General features: G+C 28.1%; 1 protein-coding gene and 1 long non-coding RNA gene across 2 annotated transcripts in view; one reads left to right on the top strand and one right to left on the bottom strand.

The window, feature by feature from the left end:
- LOC126895929 (uncharacterized) overlaps nucleotides 1-7,916 on the bottom strand; it is a gene marked incomplete at its 3' end in the record, with an annotated part of 21,045 nt that extends 13,129 nt beyond the window's left edge. The window contains 2 exon segments of the mRNA XM_050668272.1: nucleotides 5,718-5,781; nucleotides 7,799-7,916. Coding sequence (XP_050524229.1) covers nucleotides 5,718-5,772 — 55 coding nt within the window.
- Nucleotides 7,917-12,220: 4,304 nt separating this feature from the next.
- Nucleotides 12,221-19,625, top strand: part of LOC126895936 (uncharacterized) — an 11,267-nt gene continuing 3,862 nt past the window's right edge. The window contains exons 1-5 of the long non-coding RNA XR_007701741.1: nucleotides 12,221-13,490; nucleotides 13,598-13,660; nucleotides 13,729-13,811; nucleotides 14,149-14,217; nucleotides 14,370-14,538. This is a non-coding gene — a long non-coding RNA (uncharacterized LOC126895936). The remainder of the gene's footprint in view (nucleotides 13,491-13,597; nucleotides 13,661-13,728; nucleotides 13,812-14,148; nucleotides 14,218-14,369; nucleotides 14,539-19,625) is intronic.

Here is a 19,625-nt window from a genome sequence, read left to right as displayed (position 1 = left end):
TCAGCTGAAACCTTACAGCTTATTATCAACAATAAATGCTAGAGCTTCGTTAGGGATATACGGAATTGGTTTATTATCATTAGAATTTTATAAAATCATTTTCATTGCTCTTGAACTATTAGTAAATAATAAAGCTTCATTTCGATTACTAGAAAAAAAAAGTTAATTTTTTTCAGCGGATAAAATTTCAGGTGATGTCATTGTAGTTAAAGTAAGATCAGAGTTTATTTTACGTCTCTTTGAACGTTCCGAGGATTCAGTAAAATTGACTTTAGGTTGGCCATCGATAGGTTTGGAACAAATTTTCCTATTTGATGGCATTTCAAATGGCGTTTTAAGCCATTCGGCGGTCGCTCTTAAAAAAATTGCATTGTGACGCTGTATTTTAGACCATTTCCTAGACACCGCCATACAAAATGTTAAAACTTTATTTTCAACTAGTTTTGTAAAGGTAGTGCTGCAGTTAATTCCATTATATTTTAATTTTAAAAAATCAAAAATAATTACTCTTGAAGTAATATTACTGATATTCTGTAAGTTTATACCGTTACATTTAATAACATCAACCAAATCTTGGTTTAATAACAAACATTTTGACATATGAGCAGAAGCTAAAAGACACGATATTAAATATTAAATGTAATTAAAACTAATGATTCGTTAAAATTAAGTTAAAATAAAGTTTTTAATTATATACATAAAATTAAATTAAATAAGTTATACAATTGTACAGTGCCACTAAATTTTGTTTTATTTTAGACATACTATTATATTATTGTTAATATAGTTTATTATTGTTAACACTTACCACATACTTGATTATCCATTATTTAAAAATAATAGAATAATTCTTACAACTTTTAAATTAAAACAAAACTGCAATTAATTCACTGTGAAACTTATAAAAAATATGTCAAATTATAATGACGCGACGCGCCGTTTGTAACACAATATGATTAAACAGAAAAATGTTTTGGTAATAATAGTAATAGTAAAACTCGCTTAAGACAATTTCCCGCATAAGACGCTGTTTTTCGTCGGTCCCTAGACATTTCCTATACTAGTCAATGTAAAAACCACCTGTTAAGACGCTCAGATTTTCTCTGTCTAATCGGGTAAAACTCTCTTTTGTTCAGCATATTACGATAAATTTTAGTAGTTTTGTGAAATAAAAATAGAATTTTTAGTATTATACGTGATCTTATCGTTTTATTTTATCGCTATACCTATTTTATCATTACTTATTATAACAGTTTTACTGTATTTCATCGTATTATGAGATTTAGTAAGTGCTGTTCGTTTGCATGTGTATAACCGTCATTTCGTTATGGCTAGTGGTATAAAACGTAAAGCGCTATCAATTTCGGACAAACTTAACACTTTGAAGAAGTACGATGAAGGATTGGTTGAGAAAAAAAAACAAAAGGATATTGCTAATGAACTGGGGATACCTCCTTCTACTTTAAGAACTTTATTGAAAAATAGACATGAAATAGAACAAAGCAGCATGTTAGGTGGCAGCAAACGACAAAAATTAAAACACGGAAAGTATGAAAAGTTGGAAAATGTTTTATTGGAGTGGTTTCAACAAGCTCGCAGTTTAAATTATTCAATAAATGGAGGTGTAATCACGGAAAAGGCAATGGAGATTGCCGCACGTCTTAACTTAACCGAATTTAGTGGATCGACTGGTTGGCTGGATAGATTTCGGAGTAGGCATGGCATTGTGTACCGGCAAATTTCAGGTAAGGCTGAATCTGTTAATAATGATGATACAGCTTCATGGAAAAATAACGTGTTGCCTTCATTACTGCGTGATTATGCTCCTGACGATGTATACAACGCTGATGAATTCGGATTATTTTTTAAGCTTATGCCAGATAAGTCTTTTGTTTTTAAAAATGAGACATGCCATGGTGGAAAGTTGAGCAAGGAACGTCTCACGGTTTTAGTATGTACAAATTCTACCGGCACCCATAAATTGAAGTTGGTCGTCATTGGAAAAAATAGGTCTCCTCGCTGTTTCAAAAATGTTCGTACGTTCCCATGTGAATACCTTGCTCAAAATCGTGCTTGGATGACAGGAACACTATTCATGAACTGGATTCAACAGATAGATGCACTTTTCGGTAAACAAAAGAGAAAAATTATTCTATTCGTCGACAATTGTCCGGCTCACCCTAAAGATATCTCCACTACCAATATAAAACTTGTTTTCTTTCCACCAAATACTACATCTAAGTTACAACCCCTAGATCAGGGTATCATTAAAGTGATAAAACAAAATTACCGAAAAAAGTTAGTTCAGCGGTACTCGAGAGACATGGAGAGTACCAACCAAATTTCAACTACAGTTAATGTTTTGGACTCCATACATTACATTAGTGCCGCTTGGGATGAAATTAAACCAAATGTAATAATAAACTGTTTTCGGAAAACTGCATTTGGTGTGTTGAACAACTCTAAACAGGCAGATAGCTCACCTTTAAAAGAAGAGGACTTTCAACTTCTGCAAAATTTTGCTGATTATGCAACAATAGATGATGAACTCGTAACCAGTAGCACTCGGACTTTGGATGAAATAATCGCTGATAAGAACTTAGTGGAGAATGAGAAAGAAGACGACGATCAAGAAGAAGAAGATCAAGACTTTCCAGTATCTACTCCTACAATTACTGCTATTTTGCAACACCTATCGGAAATTCGGAAAGTATTATCCTCTGTTGAAAATTCCGAAGAAATGTTAGGTTGTCTTAATAAAATTGAAAACTTTCTTTCTGAAACGCATTGTCAGAAATTAAAACAATCAAAAATAGATAATTTTTTTTAATAAACNAATTAAAACAATCAAAAATAGATAATTTTTTTTAATAAACAATGTATTTCCTATTAAATTATGTTTAATAATAAAAAAATAAACTAGATATTTCAATCACATAAATTCTTTTTTCATTCCCGCTTAAGAAGTTCTAGAGAGCTGGTCCCTTAAAGAGCGTCTTAAGCGAGTTTTACTGTATATTATAGTGCATCTTTTACAATTGAATATCAACTGTAATGAAAATTTATTGTTGTTTAAAAGCTGATAAAGTTGATCGAACCGATAAAACCAATGATATGATTAAAATTACAATTTTTATGAAAATACACGTTTATTATAGGGAAATTCTATGTGCACGACTCAAATGCAATGTATTGGTATAATCGCAATATTGCGTAATTTTGAGTTAAACTCTTTAAAAAACAATGTAAAATAAGTATTTGCATTTTTTTTTGTGTAAAAAATTATTAAAATTAAAAAAAAAAAAAAATTTGTTTTCTTAGTAAAATTGAAAGCCAATGACTTTTTAAACATTTTAAATAAAAAAAAAAATTTAAGGTTTATAATTAAGCAGGATAAAATGATTGAAGAATTAATAAAAATCCTAGAAAAAAATAAAAAAAATACAGTGTTACGATATTTAAATAGCACTCAACCATTACCGTATCAACTTTTGGCCTTGAATTTCTGTACATGACCTTATAAGGTTTAATAAAAAAAAATTGCGAAAAAAAATTTTTTTATTAGTTGATTTAAAAATGGAACTTTTGGCGTTTGGTACCACTGTGCGGCGGACAGAGCTGAAGGTCACAATTTTCTCAGATAATACTGTGTATAAAATTAATTTATTAATAAATATATTGGACTAAGTGTATTGCAACTCTATACTTACTTGGTAGTTAGTCATTGAACTTAATATATTTGCTTTAACGAGCATCGCGCCGGCGGACAGCGCAAAGAAACTTACGAATATATTTTTAGTGTTTAATTTTTGTTTTGGTGATTATTGTCTCGCATTCTTTCAAGGCGTTAGCGCCGGGACACATCGGGCCACCATAATTCCTACTTAATAAATTTTTTACATAGATATAAATATTTCTGAATCTTGTTTTGGCCAGGCCAGAGAAAAATTTAAGAAATGTTGGTGTGGATCTCTCAATAAATATACACTCTTAAAAAAAAATACTTATTCAACACACGTAAAAAAATCAATAAGGACAGATTATAAATTATATTTCTAATAAAATATAGAGTGATTAGAATCTTTTACAAGTAAGATCAGTCATAGACTTTGTGTAATTACTGTCATATTATTTAAAATTTTGAATCGTTTTTGTAAGTAATTATATTGACTATATGCCGTATAGTGTAAATTGTATACTTAGTGCATGCATTTAATATAAGAATCAACATTGGATTACTTGAAATATTATTGCATTACATAGGACGTAAGGTAAGTACAATTTAACCTATGCTTTCGAACTTCCTACAATCTATTGCGTAATAAACCATTAATAATTAATAAAGGAAACAATTAATTAATGACAAAATTAATTAATAAAAATTCAATGGGATAAATTAAAGAAATTATATAAAATTAACAAAAAATTATAAATATCAAAACACATTTAACTTCCCAATATTCTATCATCAAGCCAAAATCTAAACATATCTCCTTATCATATTATCTTATTATTTCTTCTTATTATTATTATTATTAAGTCCTATTTAAACTATGCTTTTTCAAGCTACCTTTTATGTTTTTCTTCTTTTCTTTCTATTTTATTTTTGGTTTATTACAGTACAATGAGACATTTAGTTTTTAAAGTACTCTANTTTATTACAGTACAATGAGACATTTAGTTTTTAAAGTACTCTATTTCAAAAAAATTTCAAGGTATCTAAGTAAAGTAATTTTTCTTAAGCTAATTGAAAATTGGACGAAAATTATAAAAAAAAAAAGCTTAATAATTTCTTATTATAAATTATCATAAAGTGTATTTGCGATAAAAAAAATTGTCAAATATTTCATTGTGGCACTACAATGGTTCACAATGGGACAACAGTTTGATTTTTAAGGACATGAGTAACTGACATAATTTTAATTACTTTTATAAACACTAAAAGTTCAGTTCAGACAAACTTTTATAACATTTGTTTAATAAAAAGAAAATGATTTACGAACAATTAATAGATATTTTTACTTTTTATGAAATTTTATCATAATAATTAAATTATATAAGTAAATTAAGTTAAACAAGTAATGCATTCTCTATAAGAAATTTTTAATATATTACATATAAATTTTAATTGGTTTATCGAGTAACTAAAATAAATAACAACAACGAGTGTAAAAGTTATTAAAAGAGGAAATCAACCAGATGACTAAAATATGCTCCTGGATAGTTATTAGGTTTTTTTTATTTCAAAGCTATTCAACTAACAGGGACGAAAAACATTTACTTTCTCTATTTCATTTTTATTCAAAATCCCCCTAGCACTCTACTTAATTAAGTAAGACTTAAAACTTTAAAACTTATTTATTCGTAATGTCTGTCGTTAGTTATTGCAATAAAAAAATGTATTTATTATTCACACTTAAATTCAAATCATACAACATAAAATAACAATATTATATTGTTACTAAAAAAATATATAATCGTCATTTAAAACAAACATATGTGTTCATTTAAACTGTTTATTGAACAATTTTTCATTGTTTGATTAATAAATGTAAAATATTTCCAATGTACGTAAACATGACTATATATTTTTTAATTCAATAGGATCTTTTACCTCAAGCGTCAACTTGCTTGTATATCCTCTATTATATATTATCCATTATATTATATTGTTAATAATAATTATAAAAAAAATTGTTCTTAAGATTTTATATTACCAATGAATAATCCCAAGTAAAAATTCATTTCAGCAATTTTAATAATGAAATCCATCTAAAATATCTTCGAACATAAAAATAAACAATAATATAAATTCAATTATATTTGATAATATATCATAAGTTAGTTTTTATGAGAGCTATGAAGACTTCGTTTGTAACCCCGACAAATTAATTAACTTTTTTAGTGATAAAAAGAGGAGATAAAGCAATATCCCACTGGAATTTCTTATCAATAAGGTGTCTTTTTTTTCTTCGTCTATGAAAATTCGCAGCTATCAGTGGACTTTTTAATTATGTTGATCTATGCGTCAAAATACTGAAATATTATTATCTTTTTTATTATAATTTTAATTTAATTGAACCCATCAATAGAAAAAAAAACCCAACACAGTGGGGTCGTGGTACAGTAGGGTCGTAGCATAGTTGGGTCCAGTATAGATGATATCTTACAGTGATTAATATCACTATCATAAAAAACGCTTCGATGCAAATCTGAAGATAGTGTTTAATTTTAAAAAATTAATGGATTATTCCAAAAGCTATATGATCTACTATTTCCTTATTTATATTTTGATTAATTTTTATGATTTATAAGTGTAATATGTGAATATATAAATATATAAACGGAAATGGTTCGTTTAAAAAAAAAAAAAGTATGTCACATAAAAGAAGCATATAAATAGTTCTTATCCTAAAAAAATTATAATGGACCATACATTTTTCAAAAAGTTATAGCGCTAAAAAGTTAAAAATGTAAAATATAAGATCAAGAATTTTAACACAAAAATAGCATACGGTAGCCATTTTTACCGTGAAGACTAAATAAGTTCAATATTTATTTTTTCAATAATAAAGTTTATTTCATAAGCTTTAATTTAAGATATAAATAAAAGTGTCAGTATTTCAGAAACACTTTAAAATGTTAAGTTGAAAAAGTTAATTATTTGTGAAAAGTAATAAAAAAAAAGTCAAAATTGTTTGTTTTTTACGAGTAGTTGAGTGGGTTTGATGGAGTTACGATTTAAGTATGTTTATTTTATATGAAAAATAACAACACGGTGATTAAATACTAATGACAATATATTGTTATTTACTACAATTAATATATAAAGGCCCAAAAGTATGGTTTCCATACAGAAGTTGAAAGATAAGTCAAGTTACAAAACACGACTTTAATTGATCCATTCAATATTATCATCAGCCGTTACAATTAGCCGATAAGTATTATACTTGTTAATCTTCATTTTAAGTTTTATTCACATTTGAATTTTATTATTTTTTTATTCTAATGACATTGTGGCATTAGTATTAAGTGTCCCTCTATTCACATTGATGTATACAAAGTGTTGGTTTAATATATTTCACGAGTAGTAAAGTTATATTAAGTAGGACTTCAAAATAGCGAAATCAAAAACTGAAATTTCCTATCTCCAAAATTGGGGTATTTCAGATTCCCCACTTCAAATTTTATTTATATGAAAAATAAATATCACCACAATATTTTCTATGAAATTCTCATACAAATTGGGTGGTCACTCGATTTCATTTTTTAATTTCGCGTCCTTCCCTGAATTTTAGGTTCAAAGTTGGAAAAATTTCACTTAAGTTTAACCCATAATGATGTGGCTTATTTTTAGTTTAAACGATTATATAACGACAAAAACCGGAAACATCCACGGATAATGTGATATTTTTTTAATTTTACGAGTTTATTTCGTATTTTTTGTTATTTATTCAAACTGATTATAATTTTTACTATTGAAATTGTACTAAAATTATAATTTTTTTTTTTTAAGTCAGAGAAATAATACAATTACAAGATTGAAATAAATATGTTGAGGTAAATATTTTAAACTTTATGACAACAGTATAATTAGAAATAATTATTTTGGTGTATTCAGCACACTACTCTTTCCCAACATTAATCACAAATGTGAATACGTTCTATCACTGAGCTTGTTAATATTTATTTAAACGTTCCAAAAATATTGATGACAATGAAATAGTCATTAGTTAAGAAATTATTATTCAATTAATTAATTAATAAATAAAAAATTTGTTTTTTTGTTAAAACTTACTTAGATGAGATTTTTAAACATCAAGTTAACCGAAAATAAAACTAAAATTAAAATAAAATAAAATTTATAAAAATCTTAATTAAAATTAAAAATTAAAAATTACTCGCTTAGTTATAAAAATTTGTTGGGTTTTTGATAGGAATAATACCAATAATCAGAATATAATTCTTTTTTATCACTTTATATATATATAAAAAAACATTACTAGAAAATATGAACATTTTTATTTTTGTATTTGCATTGCTAAAGAAAATAACAACTAATATTTTTTACGCAGATGTCGAATAGATACACATGTTTAAATAATTCTAGATTAAAATTCTTACAACTTGTCACAGAAAAATTTACTAAAAAAAATATATAAATATATTCTATTAATAATGTAATTAATTTTTATATTATTGTAATAAATTTCTTCATTCATTGTTGTTATGCTTTTTTCTAAATTATAGAAACTCGTTAGCAGACATAATGTATATATTATTATTATAGTCTAACGAGGTCGAATATTAGTTGTAAATAGTCTAACTGCTGTTAGGCATTACTAATAATTCATACCACCACGTTGTGAATCAGCCCGAAACTAATCAAGAGCTGATTCGCAACGTGGTGTGGACCCCTCCCGTTAACCGAATCCTGTAATAAATAGAAAAGAGAAAGGGGAATAGAGGGATGGTAAAGATGTGGTGAAGATGATAGGAAAAGGATTATAAGTTATTTAGATTGTGTTAGATTCATTCATATCATCTTAATCCTACTTCTTACCCACTCTGTCTTATTTCTTAATATTACATGAATATGTTCTACGACTACACATACCTTGACATCCAAATGGATTCGTAGATAGATGGTGAATTGTGATGTTTCTTGTTGACGTCGATATTTTAAGTTAATTTAAATAAATAAAAATACTGGTATGAGAGGCAACATACTGAGTTTATTTCTATGATTTTAATTAATTATTTTAACAAATGTATACAAGTTTTATAATTAAGATTAACAAAAGTAACATAAATATTACATTTTTAACTTTTAACATGAAAGTGAGAGAGTGTCTGTACTAATTTTACTAGCCCTTTTATATTAAACTAGTTGGTAAGGTGATGAAGGGAGGCTAGTTTTTCTTAAGAATTAAACTATTTAATGCTACCGTCTGTTCGGCGCCACAGATACGCTTATAGTAATTAAAAATATTGACATTAATGTAAACATCGCTCCAAATGAACGATGTATTTGTAAAAAGTAATAAAATAATAGTCGGTCAGAAAGGTATTTCAAATTGATAATTATTTATGTGTAAAGATTATTCTAGAAGTTTCTCGAAACTTCTATTTTGATTCATTACAAAATGTACCCCAGTTTTTTTTTTGCAGCATGTCATCATGCTGTGTTATAATGTGCAAACTTAAAACTAATGTTAATATTATTTATAATGTATGTTAGTAGGGTCACTAAATTATACTCAAAGCAGCATTTGTAACTGTTACGTTTAAAATATACAAGAAGTTATACAAACATAAAGAATATGGTCATTTTTCTATTTGTGTGTTGATTCAAGTGTTGTGGATAAAAGTGTATTTCTTTATTTTTCTTATGACACGTTTGCATTAATATCAAAATACAGTATTCTATATGAATAGTATCCTTATATAATGTGTTTTTTGTATCCTCCCTTTTTTTTGAGATTACAGCAATAAAATTCCTTTAAACATGTGGCATGGTTCTGCGGTATGTTGTATGTGTAATATTTTGTGAAAGATTAGTAGGATCCATTGAACTCTTTTATGTGTGATTGNATGAAGGGAGGCTAGTTTTTCTTAAGAATTAAACTATTTAATGCTACCGTCTGTTCGGCGCCACAGATAAGCTTATGGTAATTATATATAATATATTATAATTAGGCATTTTAAGGTTAAAAATTATTATGTAAAAATATTCAACTAAATTAATATGGAATATTCCTTAAAAATAAACTTTATTATATAGAAATATATATAAATTTTTTTTTTAAATTATAATTCTAAAGTTTAAAACTTAAAATATGGAGTCTAAAATTATACTTAAATCTAAGATATATTTTAAAAGAAATCTTAATTTTAAAATGGTTTTGATTGAATAATACTTAAGGAAAATGTATGTTTTTTTTTAAATATATATATATATATACATATACATAAATATACATACATATACACATATATATATATATATATATACGTGACAAAGTCTAACTAATCAATATACTTAAAATAGTGTTTCGTGTCAATTGAAATATTTTAATCAGAAGTATTTGAGGAACTGTATTCAGTTGAGCTATTGTATAAATTTAAGAAATTGTTGTATCCGGAGTTATCTAAAAGTTTGTGTATTAAATATTTCATTAATGCAATATTATTTTTTGGAAATAGATTTCTCCCTTCATGTGTTTCATTACACAATGATGAATGTGCATCTTGTAGAGAAAGCTCACGTTCATCATTGTGGAATCTACGGAATTGCATTATTGCTAGTATGTTTACTTTTTGCGTTGAATAGGTTTCTAGAATTAAATGATAATTACCATTGTTAAAAGTGTCATATGCTTTGAAATTTATTATGTTGAATGGAGGGTTAAGATAGTCTATTGAAGTTTCTAGTGTTTTACTGCAGTTCCATACAATAACTACAGGCCAAGAATTATTTAAATTAGATGTGTAAGCCATGATTGTTGGTTGATTTAATGTGTTATATTTAGTTTTCATATTTCTTTTTAATTGCTGAATTATGTGGTGTGGTCTCGGTATATTTTCTCGATTTTTTTTTATGATTAAAAGTAATCTGTTATGTTTTAGTGAATTTATTTGTAATGTTAAAAGCTGCGGTTTACCTTTCAATTTGTAAATATTACATGGTCCTTGGAATATATTAGTTATTGCTCCTCCGATGAGCACTTTTCCAAGTTCGTGTAAGTTATCATGGTTAGGTTAATTAAAAAAAATTCGTATGATAAAGAGGTAGCCATTATGAATTGGGGTGATAATTTTAATTAGAATAGAAATGAACGAGAGTAAAAAAAAAATGCACGAAACAAAGAGAAGGAGAGGACTGGTTGGTATATTTATGTATTAATAGAAAAAAAAATGATTAGAATTATCTAATTATAAGAAAGTTTTACCTGTATCGTATTGTGACGTGTCTATCTAGAGCTAGTGTTCGCTTTGATGGTGTCTATAAGACTAAGGATTCAAAATGTATTGGAAATTTGGGTAGCTAGTGTTTTTTTTTATAGCTCCCCTTTTGTATAGATTTAAGTTGTGTAAATATCGGGAAGGATTTTTTTTTTTATGATTTAACCATATNTATATATATACATATACATAAATATACATACATATACACATATATATATATATATATATACGTGACAAAGTCTAACTAATCAATATACTTAAAATAGTGTTTCGTGTCAATTGAAATATTTTAATCAGAAGTATTTGAGGAACTGTATTCAGTTGAGCTATTGTATAAATTTAAGAAATTGTTGTATCCGGAGTTATCTANGGTTGTGAATTTTTCCTAAATGTTTATTAACGCATAACAAATTGTGTGTTTGATGTAATGTTAATTTTTTTTGTTTATTAAAAACATCAGATATTTCAGGAATTGCTACCTACGTGGTTATATCTAGAGAGAATATTTCTAATATTAGGTAAAATTTTCCGTCATTAAAGGAGTCTATACATTTGAGATAAAAGATAAATTTCTTTGGGGCTAGTAATTTAAGAGTATAGTATTTTGCTTCAGTGCAGTCCCAAAGTATAATTGCTGGTGTAATTTTCGGAACATTAATATGTTTCAATATACAGGGTTTCCTGACTTATNAAATTTCTTTGAGGCTAGTAATTTAAGAGTATAGTATTTTGCTTCAGTGCAGTCCCAAAGTATAATTGCTGGTGTAATTTTCGGAACATTAATATTTTTCAATATACAGGGTGTTCAGTAAGTGTTGTTTGTAACAATGAGAACAATAGAAACCCGTTTCCTGACTTACNATGTAATCTGTTATGTTTTAGTGAATTTATTTGTAATGTTAAAAGCTGCGGTTTACCTTTCAATTTGTAAATATTACATGGTCTTTGGAATATATTAGTTATTGCTCCTCCGATGAGCACTTTTCAAAGTTCGTGTAAGTTANTACTCTTTTAAGAGCTCCTCCTATGAAGATTTTTCCTAGATTACCTAAGTCTACTAGAGTTAGATCCATGACAAAGTATGCAAATGTAGTCATTTTATAAAGGTGGTATAAAAAGATTTTTCAAATTTACTATAAAACAACTAAAATATATTTTCTTATCAATCATTTTTATCAATGACATTTTTATTTTTAATATAATAATTGAATGATACTAATAACTATTTACATTAGCCTGTTACTGTGATTTTTGTTATAATTAAATCAATGATTTTTAGATGAGTTTAGTTAATAAAAAATAGTTAAATGGTATGCAAAATAATCACAGGAAGTGTGTATCTGATCTTAAAGTAAGTGTTCAATATAAGAGTTTGGGTCTATTCGTCATAAAATCGAAATATTCCACTCAAACACCGGTAGCTGAAGTAAAACTGGATGACAAACCCTCTTTTCAAGTTTATCTACCGTCTAGGTTTCAATTTACTCGAGAAGATTTGGCAAAAGGATTCGACGAAAGTCTGAAACTTGTTTCTAACGGACGAAAAGATTAAACTTCGAGTTGCGATATAAAGTTTATGTAAATGAATACTGTATACTTTAAAATGATAATAATGAAGTATGGATTTATAAAAAAATATTACATGTTGTTGAAAATTCAATAAAACTGTAACTATGTTTGAATGCGTTATTTTAAAACTATACTTGATAAATAATGAAAGAAATATTAATAAAAAATGGTAAAAATTAAAGTAAAAAAACTAAAATTTAATACAGCTTGTTTCTAACACAATTTATGTACAATATTTGAAGTATGATATTAAGTCTATGTAAATGAATATTATACACTTTAAAAACGATAAGTTGATTTTTAGAAAAAATATTTGAAAATCCAACAAAATTACAATTATATTTCACCCCGTAAATCTATACTTGTTAAAAAAAAATAAAGTTACTGGTGTATTAATCGAACAATGGGTGTAAATAAATCAATACGAAAAATAATATTTAGAGAGTATTTTTGCTAACTCAGCGTCTGCAAAAGAAATATTAAATAGCAAAAATAAACAGTAGTCACGTTAGTAAGTGTAAGTAAAATGTTAGTGTTTTAACAAAAGTCACGTAAAATAATTTTAAATCCCAATGGACGTCTGAGAATGGTCATAACACGAAATTGTTTTACAAAAATTATCAACTCCAGGGTAGGGGATACTGTTGGTATGAAATTGCTGAGGTTTGCAAAAGTATATTTAAAAAAACCGAAAAATCATTTTTCTCCAGACTTAATTTTCGTTCATCTGTTAAATCGTTACCTTTAAGCCTTTTCATTTTCAATCGTAAACACATCAAATATGAATCACTTGTGCTGTGTTTGTGGTAAGACTTTCAGTTTTCTGAAAGATCTGAAACGTCATGAACAATCTGTTCATAAACACAAATTATACAGCTATACAGTTTGCGGTAAAAATGTTTCCAGAAAGGATAATGTGAGAAGACATCAACATAAGACACACTTCTTGAAAGGTTGGTATCATGTATTATAATCATAACATGTATTGATCTAATGTCATACACAAATCTATGTTTTATCTAATATAAAAACATTATTTAATTATAAATTTAATTAATAGGTGTGAATAATGTATTGCAGTTACAATCTAAGAATTCTAAAAAAATGTGTGAAAACTCGATCGGTGAGTAAAAATTTTATATAATTATTTTTAAGTCATTATATTATAATTGGTACTATTACTATTTGTAGAGTATTTGATATCGATATAAAGAAAGAAAATGAATTAAATTCTAACGATTTCTCTACTTCTCGGGATAGTGACGATGAACTCTGTAAGTTTAAATGTAAATATAAATTTAACTGTATTTCTATAATTATAATTTTTATTTAAAAAGTATTTGATGTTGCTGAAAAGATCGATCCGAAGGAAACTGAAAATATTACTGTTTATCCAAGCTTTGAGTATTATAATCAACTTGAATGGATAATGCAAAAAAAAAAATGAACTCACTATGTTTTTAAAATTGTTATAAGAAGTCGAGTGATATATTTACACGTAACAGTTATTTAAAGTAACATCAGTGCTCGAATTGGCCAAAAAAAAGTAGAGGAGCTACGTCCCCCTGCGCACCCCCCCAATTCGAGCACTGAGTAACATTATTTTATTAGGTGTAAATAGTGAATTGATTGGAATGGGGATTGAATATTTAAATAAACCAAAACAGTCAAACACAAAAAGTGAGTTAATCTTTTTAATGTCTAGCTATGATAGAATTAAAAAATTAATTACTATAAATTATTAAATAATTTAATTTTCAATAATAATAATAACGATTCTGTTAAACATAAAAACGCGTATTTTAACGATAATTTCATTCACATTAATACAGGTGATTGTGTGAAGATTTCAAGTTCAAAATTGATTGAATCAGCTTTTTCGGGCAATATAAATGTACACAGAATTGAAAATATCGATCCGTTTACTATCACCGAGTTCATAGAGCGATATGCATTTGACATTACAGATGTCTGGGAAAAATCAATCAAAAAAATATAGCGGTAAAAACTTCTTTAGATTTAGTAACAGTATATGAAAAAATTGATAATGTTAACGTTAATGTAGGGGTAACCACTATAACACAAACCCTTTCTATTTCTCCATTTGTTTTGACAGCATCGTGTAGTATTCCTGAGCGGATTACTATTATTAAAAATCTACTACAAAAAAAGTCTGAAGAGGTTGAACGCGGGGGAGCGGATGGGTTTTTAGAGGTGTAGTTTTTTTGGATATCAACACGTTTAAGTATGATCCTTTGAGGAGAGGATGTAATTTAGATATTCCAAAAAAATTATTCCGCAAGAATGTTTTAACAAATATTAAATCTGAGGGGGAAGATTGATTTTTTTGGGTCGTGGTTGCTAGTTTATATCCGGTTCAATCGCATGATGTGGTTAAGTCAAAACCCGAATCGTATCCACATTATATCCTAGTGTTAAACACTAGAGGATTGAATTCACCTATATCACTTACAGATATAAAAAAATTTGAAAGAAATAATAACATAAGTGTAAATGTATACACTTATGTTAATGAGAAAATTCCGGTACCTTGCATTTAACCGAATGTAAATGTGACAAACATGTTAATTTATTATTTTTAGATCAAAAAGATAAACCCTTCGGGCATTTCTATTGTATTTCCAATCTAGAGCGGTTAGTATCCGCACAGCTTTCAAAACACAAATCTCATAAATATATATGTGATGGTTGCTTATTGTTTTTTTATTCAGAATCTAAATTAATGTCTCACCAGCTCGAAAATTGTATGCGCGTTAAAACGGTTCTTCCAAATCCCCCAAAAATATCCTCAAATTTCAAAATTATCAAAACCAATTTCCTGTTAAATTTGTTATATACGCAGATTTTGAATCAATATTAACACCTATAGCTACATGGAATACAAATCGTGCAGAATCTTTTTCAAAAATCAAATATTTCAATATCAATATAACGAAAAATCAATATTTACAAACCTCATAGTTTTTCATATTTCATTAAATGTTCATACGATGAAAATTTGCATTGCATGGAGTTATACCGTGGAGAAAATTGTGCTAAGGTGTTTATCGATAGACTTAGAAATGATATAAACCGTATAAGTGACATTTACTCGAATCCTTTGCCTATGTTACCATTATCTTTAAAAGAACAACATGATCATTACATAACAACTGAGTGTCACATTTGTAACGGTGAATTACGGCATCATGAAAAGGTTTTCGATCATTGTCACTTAACGGGGAGATATCGTGGCGCAGCGCATAGAGATTGTAACCTAAAATGTTCGGTTCCCTCATTTGTCCCCGTAATTATACATAATATGCAGAACTGTGACTCGCATTTTATTATATCAAATATAGGTTTTGGCGATAGCGACGAGGGGATTGAAGTTTTGGCTAAAACAATTCAAAAATATATGTCAATTAAAAAGTAATAAAAACATCTAACAATAAGCGACTGACATTGAAATTTATAGATTCGTTAAACTTTTTACCACCTTCTCTTGAAAAATTAGCTGAAACTTTATCGTCCGATCAATTAAACATAACTAAGAGAATGCATACGTATGATGATGAATTCATGTTAATGTGTCGTAAGAGTGTATTCCCTTACGAGTATGTGACTGATATGAATGTTCTGATCGAATGCATGCTCCCCTCAAAATCTTCGTTTCGTAGTATTTTAAATATGTGTGATATATCAGACAAGAATTACGTCCATGCAAAAAAAGTTTGGGAAAAATTTTATTGTTCAACAATGGAAGATTATTCTATTATTTATATTTAAAAACTGATGTGTTTCTTATGGCTGATATATTTGAAAATTTAAAAAAAATGTGTTTAGTTAATTATGGGCTTGATCCATGTTATTATATCACTATTCCGGGGTTGAGCTTTGATGCTATGAAACGAATTACCGGGGTAAAATAGGAACTGATGACGGACATCGAGATGACTAGTTTTATTAATAATGCGATTCGTGGTGGAGTATCACATTATAGTGAAGCTAATAATAAATATTGCGATGATTACAATTCGTCGAAACCGTCAAAATATTTATTATATCTCGATGCCAACAATCTGTATGGAGCTGCGCTAAATCAACACCTTCCACTTGGGAATTTTAAATGGTTACAACAATCAGAAATCGATGAATTAGATGTAACAAAATTAAAGATGATAGTGATTGGGGGATTATATTAAATGTCGATTAAGAGTATGGTGAGCATTTATATGAACTCCAGTCTGACTTACCGTTATGTCCTGAAAATATACAACCACCAAATTCAAAATTTAAATGATAAAAAAAATTATATTACTCACTATCGGACTTTAAAACAGGCCATTAGCTTGGGTTTGAAGGCAAAAAAGATAAATAAAGTATTAAAATTCGAACAATCAGCTTGGATGAAAGCGTATATAGATTTGAATACGAGAAAACGTATGGAGTCCAAGTCGGCTTTCGAAATTGAATTTTTTAAACTTATGATCAACAGTATATACGGTAAATTTCTGGAAAACCAAGAAAAAATAATAAACGTGAAAATAGTAACCATGTAGGAAAATATTGGTAAAAGATACGGGGCGAGTGTGTTAATATCTAAACCAAATTTTGATAGTGTCGCAATATTTGATAGCAATATGGCAGCCATTCATTTAAAAAACCCAGCACAGGGGGGTCACGGCACAGTGGTGACGTGGCATAGATGGATCAAGTATAATGATATCTGACAGTGATTAAAATCACTATAAAAAAAAACGCTTCGATGCAAATCTGAAGATAGTGTTTAATTTTAAAAAATTGGTGGATTATTCCAAAAGCTACATGATCAGCTAGTTCCTTACTAAAATCCTGATTAAGATAAAGTATGTCGAATTAAAAAGAGATTATTCAAAAATATTATTTCTCATAAAAAAATTATGTTGATCCATACACTTTTCAATAAGTTATAGCATTATAAAGTTGAAAATATAAAAAATAAAATCGAAAATTTTCACACAATAATAGCATTCGATAGCCATTTTCACGTAAAGACAAAATAAAGTACGAAATTTTTTTTTGTATAATAAAATAATTACATTGACTTTAATTTAAGATACATATAAAAGTGTCAGACTTTCCGGAACATTTTCAAAATTTAAGTTGAAAAAGTAAATTTTTTGTGAAAAAGTTGTCATTTTAAATCCCCCCTTGTGGGGAGGTTAAGTATTAAATTTATGAAAAAAATATACCAAATGAAAGGTAATGATATCATGCGTCTATATAAAAAAGAATTATATTGATATGTACATTTTTGAAAAAGTTACGGCACATTTTAGTAAAAAAAATTGAAAAAATTTTCCGGATTATTTTCAAAGGTCAAGTTGAAAAACTTAATTTTTTGTGAAAAATTTGTCATTTTAAAGGCCCACCTGTGGGCAGGTAGAGGGTCAGATTTATAAAAAAAATATACCAAATAAAAGGTAATGATATCATGCATCTATATAAAAAAAAATAATATTGATTTGGTTATTTTTAAAAAATTATGGCTATTTTAAGTTAAAACAATTTCAAAACTTTCTAAAATTAGCGATTTTTAAATTTGTAATTTTTTTTAGAGATTTCCCCCATTTACGGGGAATGAGGGAATTTTTTTCAATTTTTGAGGGTAATGTCTTCGACTAGATACGATTTGTGATCTTTTGACGTATCATTTAAAGAAATCGGTTCGGTGAGAGCTGCGAAAAAGTGGTAACAGACACAAAAAAAAAAAATAAGTAAATAAACACATCTTAGTAAAACAAATACCTTCTCAGCTTCGCATCGAAGCTAAAATTGACACATCGTAATTAAAATAATAAAGTAAAATTTCGTTTCAATCTATTTGGGGTCTGTTTTTTTACTATTTATTTTGTGTTAATAGTTTAAAATATTCGAAAATTACCATCACTAATTTTTAACATTAAAATTAGCGTTGGAAACCCTTTATATGTCTGGACAAACATATAAACCACAAAACAAATTTTTGAAAAAATGTTATCTATTCCAACTATCTAGATCTAATATGAAATTAATACAGTAGTAAATTATTTGTGAGATAATTTATTTTCATAAAACCTATTTAGAATAAAATATTTATTTTAAGAAAACAATTATTTTTATATTTTTTGGGGCCGACCCCAAGTAGTTGGGATTTAGGAGAGGAAGAAGAAGAATTGTTTTTAACACGCTTATATTAGTTTCACGTGTATGTTTGTTGTTTGTTGTTTGTTTGTCGTTTGTAAGTTTGTAACTCCACGCGGCACGTGTTATTATGTCGCGTATCCCGTCGTGTATGACCTTGAGACTATACTGTTGTAATGCATTCGCCCCACCCCGCTCACCACTCGTAGACAACAATATTTTCTAACCCGTAGACGCGCGCGTGTCATCAATTATGTATATATATAACAAATTTTTATTGTAATTGACACGGCCCGCGTCGTTTCATTATACACAATGCCCCACGACTCGTGCCACCTTTATCAGCCGTCGCCCTATTATGAGTATTTGACTGACCAACACCGCGCGTTATACGCTGCGGTACAAAGTCCAGCAAGTGCCGCACGGCCGACGACGTCCCGCCGCAAATGATACCGTAGTCTTCTTCCCGTTGTCAAAGTGGCAACGTCTACGACTCGATCCGCACTCGCGCGCCGTCGCTATCAACGCTGCTAACCTGTTGACGTCCGAGGAACACGCCGGACAACGCGTCGTCGATGCCAGCGAAAGTGCCGCGATATTATGCGAAGATTATATATTCCTACCGCCACCGCTAATATTAATATATATATATATTAATATTTGTACGTATATACGTATATGTTAATATTCATTTATATATTCCTACAGCCGACGCCTCTGCTGCCGTATATGCCTCGTGTATAATGTTCCCTCCGCCATGCCCGCCCACATAAACACGGCTATACCTCATGCATGATACGTTTACGTACTTAAGTCCCTTTAAATATATATATATTCTAATTACTATTAAAACTTATATATTAATACACTTTATTCTCATTAAGAGATATGTAGTGTATTCATTCCGATTACGGAGGATGATT

The sequence above is a fragment of the Daktulosphaira vitifoliae genome, unplaced genomic scaffold (assembly GCF_025091365.1).
Source record: "Daktulosphaira vitifoliae isolate Bord-2020 unplaced genomic scaffold, ASM2509136v1 Scaffold_1, whole genome shotgun sequence".
NCBI lineage: Eukaryota > Metazoa > Arthropoda > Insecta > Hemiptera > Phylloxeridae > Daktulosphaira > Daktulosphaira vitifoliae.
The sequence above is the reverse complement of the archived record's forward strand: the minus strand, read 5'-3'. Positions and strand labels throughout refer to the sequence as shown.